The sequence below is a fragment of the Danio rerio genome, chromosome 14 (genome assembly GCF_052040795.2).
Source record: "Danio rerio strain M-AB ecotype USA chromosome 14, GRCz13ab, whole genome shotgun sequence".
Lineage (NCBI taxonomy): Eukaryota > Metazoa > Chordata > Actinopteri > Cypriniformes > Danionidae > Danio > Danio rerio.
In genome coordinates this window covers 8,418,677-8,431,117 of record NC_141034.1, presented here as the reverse complement: position 1 = coordinate 8,431,117, position 12,441 = coordinate 8,418,677, and the positions used below count along the sequence as shown (strand labels likewise).

Here is a 12,441-nt window from a genome sequence, read left to right as displayed (position 1 = left end):
AAAAGTTGAATTATCAACCCAATTTCTTTGGGTTGCCACTAGTTAAATATTGTTTCAAACTAACTGACAGACATATTTAGCCTTAAATTAGCTGCATTTTTTAGTTGATGTAATTAAAAATAATTTCTTGTTGTAAAAACTTAATCAAATTATTCTAACAAATTATTCAGACCTCTTGAGTTATTTTTTAGAGTGTAATGTTAGATCAAATTCACAACTGATACATTAATTACCATGTGTGCAACCAAAAATACCACAGTAAAAAAGTCTGGTTAGTTATTTCAGCGTACAGGAAGACATGACGCTGGTGTATGTCTAATGATCCGCCATTATGGGAAGCGCCACCTGGTGGCGGCTGGGTGTACTGTAGCCAAAGCGGTTATCTGCAGTCAGTGTGGAAAACTGATTAATTAAATCAGATCTTTTGTAAATTTAGGTACATATCTTGGCACCTGAGTATGTATCGCGGTCAGAAATAACACTTTAAATGGGCATATATTTTGTCCCAACTCTAATCCACAACTCAACAAACTAAAACGAAAGTCACACAATAATTTCAAGCACTCTTGGGGGCCCCCTGGTGGCCACGGGGCCCTAAACAGCCGCTTAGTTCGCTTATGCCTTGGGCCGGCTCTGCAGGAAGTCATCAAAACCAGACCAGATCCCTACAGTAGATATTTAATTGCTGTACTGTCAGTGAAAGACAAGTGTATATGTTGTTTATCATGTGTCATATTGTGTATTTGTGTGTATTTTGTACAGTTATCCTGCAGTGTGTGAGTTTTTACAGACCAACAACTTGCTGTCGGTCATCAGAGCACATGAGGCGCAGGACGCGGGGTAAGAAAACATCACCTTTGACCCTTTTATGTCATTCCATGTGACTTCTATTTTTTCTCCAGCGCTCTTTCGCTTTCTTCAGAGTGACAGATGCCTCACAAACACACAAAGAGGATGTGTGCATATTCACAGGCTGTTGTTGACGGACAATCAGTGCGCAGATACAGCTGACAGACAGATATTGATTCTCCATAATCCACGTTCATTACAGTGCGGTAGCCTGAAATGCCACCGATTCACATACATTCCCTTCTGCCCAAGCAATTCTATCTGCCTTTGTCTAACGCAGAGCGTGGCTAATTAATAAATCAACTAAACAGCAGTCGATAATGCAGCACAATACTACAAAACAATAATAGCACAGCAGTCGACAACAGAAAGCATGCTTACTGAGTAAATTAGCTCATGGTCTAATACTAATAATATCCATTATGTGTATTCCTCTCGTTTTTCATTGGGATTAATTGATTGTCTTTTTCTTGCTTTCTCAGTTACCGCATGTACAGGAAGAGTCAGACTACAGGTTTCCCTTCTCTCATCACCATCTTCTCGGCTCCAAACTACTTGGACGTTTACAACAACAAAGGTCTGAGTTATTATTTTAGTGCAGCATGTGTACTTTATTATGTCGGAACTGAATTGCATAATGACAATATTACAATATAATATGATAATTTTTTTCCCATCTCATTATGACACAACTTTGTCATAGTATTAGCGAAATTTAAATTTTTTGTCAAATAGTTCTGTTTAAGGGACATTTTTAAAAATGTTTGTTTTAAACATAATAGTTTTGATAGCTGATTTTTAATAGCAAATTTTTCTTATTTATTTATTTCTTTATTATTTTCATTATATTATGCAAGAGGTACACAAATTGAGATCACAAAAGACTTGGGCAACATTGTTAAATAGGATTTAAATAAATAGCTAATAGCTTAAATCATTAAATAATAGCTAATTAAAAAAAACTTAAATGGGCTAATAATATTGACTTTAAATTTAAAAAAATAAATAAATAAAATTAAATGTAAAAACTGCTTTTTATCCAGTCAAACTAAAATAAAAAAATTATAATGACAATAATTAGTAAATCATTAAAAATAACACACATTAATGTTATAATATAGTGTTATAGTTCTAATTATTGATACAATGTATTTATTTTTATTTATAATATATACAGATAATTATTTAGATTATATACAATAATAATATTATTGTTATATCAACTGATATTCCTAAAAGGTCTCTAAAGGATCATTACACTGTTTTTAAAAATGGGCTCATTTTACAGCTCCTCAGTTATGCCTCATTCACACTAGCTGCGACTTTGTAGCTGCCTGTCGCTCTGGGGTGCGTTTCCCAAAACCATCCATAGCCAACTAAGATTGCAAGTTCCGTCGTTACAAAACATATTTTGTTGGTTTGCCGTTTCCCAAATCCGTCGCTCCAACGAACATTCGCAAACTGTGTCGCAAACTTGAGCACTTGAAACTACACCTCTGGAGCTGTAGTTAGAAACATAGTTCCTGGCTGTGTTCTATTCCCACTTATCCCCCTATGCCCTATTCATTTAGAACATTCTAACATTCAAAGTTGAAATTATTAAAAATAAAAAAAGCATCAAGGTCACCTCTCTTAGTTGTAATTTGCTTTCAAACAATTTTTACGGTTCAGTTTTAGCGATCTTCATCTACGGAGTAAATCAACGAGCTATGTTTACAATTGTGCTCCCTTCGCAGTGCACTCTAAAAAGATTGATATCATTTTGAACACAGCCTCATGGCGAAAGCTATAGGGGACCTATTATTTAAAAGTGAAATTTATGTTACGTCTCCAAAGCTTGTGAAAACAAAAAACATAACATACGTTAATGCTTTTAATTTATAGTAGTTCATTTATTAAGTATCTGTACCAATTACTGTATGATCTGTTCTGTATATGACATGGGCCTGCTGGTTAGAACTTTCTGCAGTGGTTTGCTTGTGTCAAATTGTAAAAGTAGACTTAAATAAATAAATAAATAAATAAATAAATAAATAAATAAATAAATAAACAATATCCTACTTAATAACAATAATAATAATAATAATAATAATGGATATTATTAATATTATTATTAAAGTAAATATATTTATAATAAATAGCCTCATTATTTATTTATATGAGTTATATATATTATTAGAATAAGTAAGTGTATGCTTTTGTAAGTGATATGTTTAGAACAGAATATGTAATGTTCATCTTCTCAATAATATTAGTAAAGCAAACATAGGCCCTATACTGTATGTGCCATTTACATATATTTCAGTAAATATGGAAAGCAAGTGCATGTTTTTACTAAAACTAATATTGGATTTTATTTTAAATGCGTGTTTGTGTAAAACAATATAATTTGCACAAAGAAATAATGGTGTTCTTCTCTAAAGAAGTAGTTACTCCACCCCGTTTAGAGCATCATTATGGGCGCTTTACGCTACAACTAACGTGGTTCGAGCGTTGGAATCTGCGACAGAGAAACTACAGGTTATGGGAAACACTCTTCACTACATCGTTCTTTTCCCAAATGCATCGTACTATGATTGTTCAGCTGCGAGTTACACCATTGTTTGGGACCCCTGGGGTGCGTTTCAGAGAACCATCATTAGCCAACTAAGGTCGCAAGTTATGTTGTTACAAACATAGTTTGTTCATTTAGTGTTTTCCAAATCGGTCTTTCCAACTAACATTCGCAAACTGCGTCGCAAACTTGTACGCTTGTAACCACACCTCTAGAGCTGTAGTTAGAACCATAGTTCCTGGTTGGGTTCTATTCCCCGTTATCCCCCATGCACTATTCATTTAGAATGTTTCAACATTTAAACTCGGAATGACTTTAAAAAAGACATTAAAGTCATCTCTCTTAGGTGTAGTTTGCTTTCAAAGTATTTTTACAGTTTAGTTTTAGTGATCTTCATATTGGCAATAATATTGCGTCCCCTTTGTAGTGCACTTTGAAAACATTTGACATTTTGAATGCAGCTCATAAAAAAGCTATAGGTGACCTATTATTTAAAAGTGGAATTTACATTACACCTCCAAAGCTTGTGAAAACAATATTATACAGCATATGTTAGTGCTTTTAAATTATAGTAGGTTATTTATTATGAAAATTATCTGTACTGTGTATGTGAATGGGCCTGTTGGTTAAAACATTTCTGCAATGTGTTAAATTGTAAAAGTAGACTTTTCAAAAAATGTATAAAAAATAAAATAATTTATAAACAATATCCTATTTAATAATAATAAAATAATGATGATGATAATAATAATATTTTCTTAATAAATAGCCTACTGTAAATTACTGCCATAAACAATTAATGTGATTTTTATATGGTATTAGAGTGTTAGCTAAGTAGATTTATGTTTAGCATAGAATATTGAATATACTCAATAATATTTGTATAGGAAACGTAGGCCCTATATGTGCCGTTTACATATATTTCAGTTAATAAAGACTAAAACTAGTATTGGATTTTTTTTTAAGTGTATTAAGAGTGTGCGTGTAAACCAATATAATTTTATACAAAAAATAAAAATAAAAATTTCTAAAGAAGTAGTTACTCCAGCTCGTTTAAAACATCATTATGGAGGTTTTACGTTATAACTAAAGTGGTTCAAATGATGGATCTGCGACAGAGAGACTACGGTTTTGGGGAAACACTGGTCACTACATCCTTCATTTTCCAAGCGATGCATCATACTATGATAGTTCAGCCACTAGTTATGTTGTTGTTTGGGAAACGCACCCCTGGGTGGCGACCTGCAGTATTCGCGGGTATGTGTGTCTACAGCACGAAGAATACAACCAGCCTCTGCGGGAGCTGAGAGAGGATCACATGAGCTCTACTGGTGCTCCTACTGGCTGTTGTTCCATAAAGTTGCTCTTCATTTGCATAAAGTTGAAGGATTGTCAACTTTGTCACATGGCTTGACACACCCACCTGGTCGCCAACAGTCGTTCACGTAGGCGGAGGTTGCCGGAAGTCGCTCGCTCTGCGTTGAATTGAATGGTCTCTTGTCGCTTTGACACAGGAAGTTGCTCATAGTGTGAATGAGCCTTTAAACCATTCAGTTGCCGTATATAATATATATATATATATATATATATATATATATATATATATATATATATATATATATATATATATATATATATATATATATATATATATATATATATATATATATATATATATATATATATATATATATCTATGCTAGTGTTTCACAATCACATTGCCAAAGGACCTCTATCTCCTTTGTTTGTCACACACATTACAGGTCTTTCAGTCTCTACTAATGAGCTGTTGATATGAATCAGGTGGGTTTGGTTAAGGAAACATGGAAAATTTGCAGATCTGGAAGTCCTCCAGGAACGTGGTTGAGAAACACTGATCTAAGCTAAGCTAAGCTAAAAGTGCCACCACCAGACCCATAGATCAGCTAAATGGGTAATAAAAAGGTACACCTCAACTGTTAAACTCTATTAGGAGCTATAAAAAGAGCCTATTTTCCAAAAAAAAAGTATAGTGTTCATTTAATTTCATATATTCAAAATATAATTCTTGATCTTTGCTAAACTATGACCCAGATATCTTCTTGATAGCTTTGCAGTAAACCTGTTTTGTGAGATTTTTTAAAAATGCACAAACCCTATGTAACAATATTGCGCATGACAAGCATGTGTGAACAAGAGAAAGATACAGATGTTCATAACCGAAACAGACATATACATACGCTCTTATTAAACATGTTTGTATTTGTGTGAGTAAAACCGCCCTATTGCCTCTCCACAGCGGCTGTGCTTAAATATGAAAACAACGTAATGAACATCCGACAGTTCAACTGCTCGCCTCACCCGTACTGGCTTCCCAACTTCATGGACGTCTTCACCTGGTCTCTTCCATTTGTTGGAGAGAAAGGTGGGGAAATCACAGGAAAAGTGTTGCTAAACATCTTTGAAATGTGTCTTATATATACGCTAAAGTTAAAATTTGTTATTTGTACAACTGTGCCATTTCATTTGCATTAACAACACTCAAAAAAATGACTGCTTGTTGAAACCATTATTTAAAATGAGTTAAGACAACACAATAACAAGTTTTGTTTAGGACAACTTACTTGTTTTATGTGAAACCACTTAAATTTGTAAAAACGATTAAGTTAATTTAATCAATTTGTGTTGGGAAAGCATGAAGGAATTGTGTATAATCCAGCATTTTTTACAGTAAAAATGCTGGATTCTACACAATCAATTTGTGTTGGGACAACATGAAGAAATTAAGTTAACTTATAAGTGTTTACAAATTTAAATGGATTGAACATAAAACAATTAAGTTGTCCCCAATTCTTGATATATATTTGACCAATGTATTTGTTTTATGTTCAGTTCACCTAAATTTAAAACCATTAAGTCAACTTAAGCTTTTTGTGTTGGGACAACATGAAGGAATTGTGTTGGTCCAACTACCTGGATTTGTAGTTACCAGCATGCTTTGTGTGGGATTGAATTAAGAGAGGGAGTTTTCGACAGATAAAGTAATCTTAGAAGTTTAAAGATAATAGAAAAACTTGTTAGAGTTTAATCGTCTTTAGTTTGAAGATTTCCGTGTCATGCTTTGAGTTTTGAGATCAGAAGCACCCATGTTTTGGGTGTTTGCCGCTTAATTAGCCAAAAATGCAGTTTATTGCTTTGTTGAGCGAGCAATAACTATCCTAAAATGTGTTCTGAGATCAGTCTCAATCAACTGTATGTGTAACTCATGAAATATGCTTAAAAAGGCTCTTTTAGTTCATTTATGATTCCTTCTAATAAAACTTCAAAGAGACTTCAAAATGTACGACACATAATAGACATACATGATATTATCAGACCTTTAAATTTGAGTAAAATAAAAATACAAATGTATTTAAACTTTCGTTTGATAAAATCATGTTGGACCAACTCAATTGCATTTTTTTTTGTTGTTGGTGCTAAACAAATTTATTGAATGGAAATCCAGCCCTCAATTAAATTGAGTTCATTCAATGAGTTACATTTTTTTGAATGTTTGAACAAACAACAAACTTTCTTTTTTGAGTGAATGTTGTAAACACTATAATATACACTCACCGGCCACTCACTGGTACCAGTACTGAGTTGGAGCGCCTTTTGCCTTTAGCAACTGCCTTAATACTTCATAGCATAGATTCAACAAGTTACTGAAAATATTTATTAGAGATTTTGCTCCATATTGACATGATAGCATCACACAGTTGCTGCAGATTTGTCAGCTGCACATCCATGATGCGAATCTCTCCTTCCACCACATCCCAAAGGTGCTCTATTGGATTGAGATCTGGTGGCAGTGGAGGCCATATGAGTACAGTGAACTCATTGTCATGTTCAAGAAACCAGTCTGAGGTGATTTGCGCTTTATGACATGGCAGGTTTTCCTGTGGAAGTAGTCATCAGAAGATGGGTATACTGTTTTCAAAAAGGGGTGGACATGGTCAGCAACAATACTCAGGTAGTCTGTGGTGTTGACACAATGCTCAATTGGTACTAATGGGCCCAAAGTGTGCCAAGAAATTATCCCCCACACTATTATACCACCACCACCAGCCTTAACGGTTGATACAAGGCAGGAATTTCTAACCCTACCATCTGAATGTCGCATCAGAAATCCAGACTCTCAGATCAGACAACGTTTTTCTAATCTTCTATTGTCCAGTTTTAGTGAGCCTGTGTGAATTGTAGCCGCAGTTTCCTGTTCTTAGCTGATAGGAGGAGCACCTGGTGTGGTAATCGGCTGCTGTAGCCCATCTGCCTCAAGGTTGGATGTGTTGTGCATTTAGAGATGCTCTTCTGCATACCTCGGTTGTAACGAGTGCTTATTTGAGTTACTGTTGCCTTTCTAACGGCTCGAACCAGTCTGGTCATTCTCCTCTGACATCCGCCATCAACAAGGCATTTGCGCAGAACTGATATTTTCTCTTTTTCTGGCTAATATCTGTAAACCCTAGAGATGGTTGTGCGTGAAAATCCCAGTAGATCAGCAGTCTCTGAAATACCCAGACCAGCCCATCTGGCACCAACAACCATGCCACGTTCAAAGACACTTAAATCACCTTTCTTTCCATTCTGATGCTTGGTTTGAACTACAGCAGATCGTCTTGACCATGTTTACATGCCTACATGCATTGAGTTGCTGCCATGTGATTGGTTGATTAGAAATTTGCGTTAACGAGCTGTTAGACAGGTGTACCTAATAAAGTGGCCGGTAAGTGTACGCAGTATAATACACTTTACTATAGAATGTATCCAAAACACTGCAGTATTTACTATAATTACTATATTATTTTGGATCGAATAGAATATTTAATAATCAAATAAATCAATTATTTCAGTTTCTCCACTGAAAGTGCTTTAATGAAAATGTTCAAGATGCTAAAATGTTAAGATATCTCCTCCACAGTGACAGAGATGTTGGTGAATGTCCTCAGCATCTGCTCTGACGATGAGCTTATGAACGACGGAGATGAGATCTTTGATGGTGAGAACGTTTTCAAAAACTCACTTGTCAAATCTTTACATAAAAATTCTTATTATTATATATCTTTTTTTTCCTTAATTGTGACCAAATGATAACAAGGTGAATAATTCAATGACTTTCAGTTTAGCAAGTGGAGTCATAAAATATTGATTTGCTCAAAGAGAGTACTGTCTTCTTGTTGTGCAGAATATTCAGCTTCAGTATGTTGTTTATGAAATTCAAGCCTGTTTTTCTGGTTCGTCTCAGCTAATGCTGCGGCCGCCCGTAAAGAGGTCATCAGAAACAAGATCCGTGCCATCGGCAAAATGGCCAAAATGTTCTCAGTCCTACGGTGAGTATGGAAAGAGGTTGGGAACACATGTTTGTGGTTTGGATGTTTACAGCAATATGCTTAAAGCAATATGTGTTTTAGTGCGGTGTGAGGCTAAAAAAATCATACATTCAACCTAAAATAAAAGCAGAAAAAATTTGCAGAAAAAAATCACTCCAAAAATACAAATATGACATGATCCAGTTATTTACTAGCCAATTCAAATATTAATAAACATGTAAATAGCATGTAAATAATGCTAAAATATTACTGGCAAACTTTAAAAGTGAAAACTAGTTAATTTTCATAACAGTACCCCTATATTGCAGTTTTATTGTAGTAGCAAATGATTTTAATAATAACTGTGGTAAGCTATTTTATTATTATTTGGATGTAAAAAATACACCAAACTTGGAGCCACTTTTAAAGATACCTTAAGTTAGCTCTGCTTTTAACCAAGCAGCCGAAGGTGAGCAAACACACACTATACCACAGTCATGTCTTTGAAATATACATGTTTTGAATGTTTAAACATCTTTGTCCAATGTCCACATGCTGTATTATTGTTAATATACAGTTGAAGTCAGAATTTTTTTTTTAAATATAACAGAGCAAGGAAATTTTCACAGTATGTCTGATAATATTATTTCTTCTGGAGAAAGTCTTATTTGTTTTATTTTGGCTAGAATAAAAGCAGTTTTTAATTTTTAAAAACAATTTTAAAGTCAAAATTATTAGTCCCTTTAAGCTATAATTTTTTCGATAGTTTACAGAACAAACCACTGTCATACAATAACGTGGCTAATTACCCTAACCTGCCTAGTTAACCTAATTAACCTAGTTGAACCTTTAAATGTCACTTTAAGCTGTCTAAAAGTGTCTTGAAAAATATCTAGTAAAATATTTTTTACTGTCATCCTGACAAAGATAAAATAAATCAGTTATTAGAAATGAGTTATTAAAACTATTATGTTATTTAAAAGACTATCGATTTCGTGTGGTCATATTACCGCAGATGGACAAGCTGTTATTAAAGCGGGTTGCATGCTGTGATTGTCCAGTTTATGTCATCAACCTCATAATAACCATGCAAATATGAATGCAAAGTAGCCTATGCGGGTTTACAACTATGCGGTATAAAATAAACTTATTGAAGAAACAAGATTACTTAATCTACATCCACCCAGTTCAAGCTATCTATCACTCGCAAAGCCAAGCAGGATGTGTTGACAACATAAATCATGTGGTATAGCCTAAACATGCTAACAATTTGCTAAAGTATGCTAAAATCCTACATAGTTAATAAAATACTATTGTTTTTGAACCACACTGTTGTAAAATACTTGAATTAATATGTTGTGCTAATTCAGTAGCTAGTTGCTATGGTAGGCTACCACAAAAACTATAGTAATATAAACTAATTACCCAATATTGTAGTTTTCTGTAACTATAGGGTATGTTATAAAACAATATACCACATTTAACTGTAGTTAAAAACTAATGTAAAGTATCATAGTTCTCATTAGTTCACTATATTCATGCTGTAGCCTTCATTAACAAAGATTATAATAGTATATAAAATGTTATACACTTTACTATAGTATAATTCAAAAACATTAAATATATTTACTATAGTGTTTTGGTAATGCTTTATTTTTAGAGTCCATTTGAGTATTAGTAGACTGCTTAATATATTTTGATACTGCTTCTTTAACAGATATTTAACTGACTATAAGAAACTTTGCAAGTACATGTCAACTTACACTAACCCTAAACCCAACCTAACAGTCTACTTATAATTTAATGAGAATTAGTTGCATGTAGATGCAATGTAACTTAGATTCAACAAACAGATTTTTCATCTGGGATGGGATAAAACATGTTAACATTAAATAATGTAAAGTTATTAATAGCATATGTAAACATGGTAGTAACATCCCAATTATTGCTACTAAAAAAAACAACAGCTAAAATGTGTTTGAAATCACATAATGCTAATTCAAGTTAGCAGCAGTTAAACCTGTCAAAGGCATGTCAATATGCTAAACATGCTAGCAACATACTAAACAGCAAATGCTAATTAATGCTAACATCATGGTAGCAGCATGATAATATAAATTTTTACTACAGTATTTTTAATCAAAAACATATTAACATTTAAAAATGTATAGGCTAAAGATAAGCTAACTACTTGCTAATTTATGCAAGCAACAGTTTATTGATAGCATATGTAAACATGGTAATAACATGCTAATTAATGCTACTATTATTTGATAACCCTTCTAAAAAATCCAGCTTAAACCAGCCTAGGCTGGTTGGCTGGTCGACCAGGCTGGTTTTAGAGGGGTTTTGGCCACTTTCAGGCTGGTTTCCAGCCATTTCCAGCCTGGTCTTAACTGGTCAGGCTGGAAAATGACCAGCTAAATCCAGCAAAAACCAGCTTGACCAGCCTGGTTTAAGCTGGACATAGCTGGTTTTGGCTGGGCTCCCAGCCTGCTAGGCTGGTCAAGCTGGTTTTAGCTGGTCATCTCCCAACCTAACCAGCTAAGACCAGGCTGGAAATGGCTGGAAACCAGCCTGGAAGTGGCCAAAACCCCTCTAAAACCAGCCTGGTTGACCAGCTAAAACCAGCCAACCAGCCTAGGCTGGTTTAAGCTGGATTTTTCAGCAGGGAATTCGGTCGTTTATTTCACTGATTTGGCAACCGTCAAACGTCATCATGGAAACGGTTTGAATTTCCGCTTAGTAAAGAAACATTAGTGTGCCATTTAGGACGCCACTACATACATATACCCTATTGAGTGTGTAAGTGCAGAAGTACATAGTGCATGAGTGCATAGTGTATAGTGTGCCATTTGGGACCAGTGGTTGTTTGGATTTGCAAATAATGGTCACTTGTTTTGTGCAAATTCAGTTCTTAAATACTGGATTTGAAATATTGAAATGTTTCAATTGAAGATATTGAGTGTGACAAGTACAGTTTTTCTATTTGTTTGGCATGTACAGGTGTTAAATCTCAATATTTTTCACAAAAACATGTGTGTAATACTTTTAGTTAGCTCTAACTTTTCATTAACATTTCATTGTGTTTTGTCAGAGAGGAAAGTGAGAATGTGTTGACCCTGAAAGGTCTGACCCCGACCGGGATGCTACCAAGTGGCGTTCTGTCTGGAGGAAAACAGACCTTGCAGAGCGGTGAGTTACAAACGCAAACACCACACATTCTCTCTCTCATCACAGCCTCTTTTCTCTTCAAAGCCATTAAAACAAAGCCTTACAGAGCCACGGACATGTCTGCTAACCCTTTTCTTTTATTGAAACACTTGTGTTCATTCTCTTCGCTAATGTAACCATCTGAAATGTGCAGACACGAACACATACAGGAACACTAACCGGCTAACGCTAACTGCTAATTGTCCACAGCAGCTACTTGGCAGCTAATGCTGGGGGATTGTGCTGCGTGCATGACTGTCACAATAAACTCCCCCATCCATCCTCCCTCTCTCCCTCTCTCCTTCTCTCCGTCTGTCTTTCTGTGCCTCCTCAGCTACCATCGAGGCCATTGAAGCTGTCGAGGAGGTTAAGGATGGAGAAGGTAAACTGGCCGGCCTCAATCTGTCTCTGTGCTGCTCAGAGGTTTCATAGGGACCCTGAAACACGCTAGCTAGCTAGACAGCGCAGCCTAGCTAACTGAGCGTGTGGGGGTGCTAT

General features: G+C 34.9%; 1 protein-coding gene across 8 annotated transcripts in view; it reads left to right on the top strand.

Moving 5' to 3' along the window:
• The window catches only part of ppp3cb (protein phosphatase 3, catalytic subunit, beta isozyme), a 103,381-nt gene that overhangs the window by 81,701 nt on the left and 9,239 nt on the right, over window positions 1-12,441 (top strand). For 4 of the 8 annotated variants that reach the window (XM_087280491.1, XM_087280490.1, XM_087280493.1 and 1 more), the window contains 7 exon segments: window positions 763-840; window positions 1,332-1,426; window positions 5,682-5,807; window positions 8,343-8,420; window positions 8,667-8,751; window positions 11,828-11,925; window positions 12,278-12,325. In XM_087280491.1, the coding sequence (XP_087136617.1) occupies window positions 763-840; window positions 1,332-1,426; window positions 5,682-5,807; window positions 8,343-8,420; window positions 8,667-8,751; window positions 11,828-11,925; window positions 12,278-12,325 (608 nt within the window). 8 annotated transcript variants of the gene reach the window in all.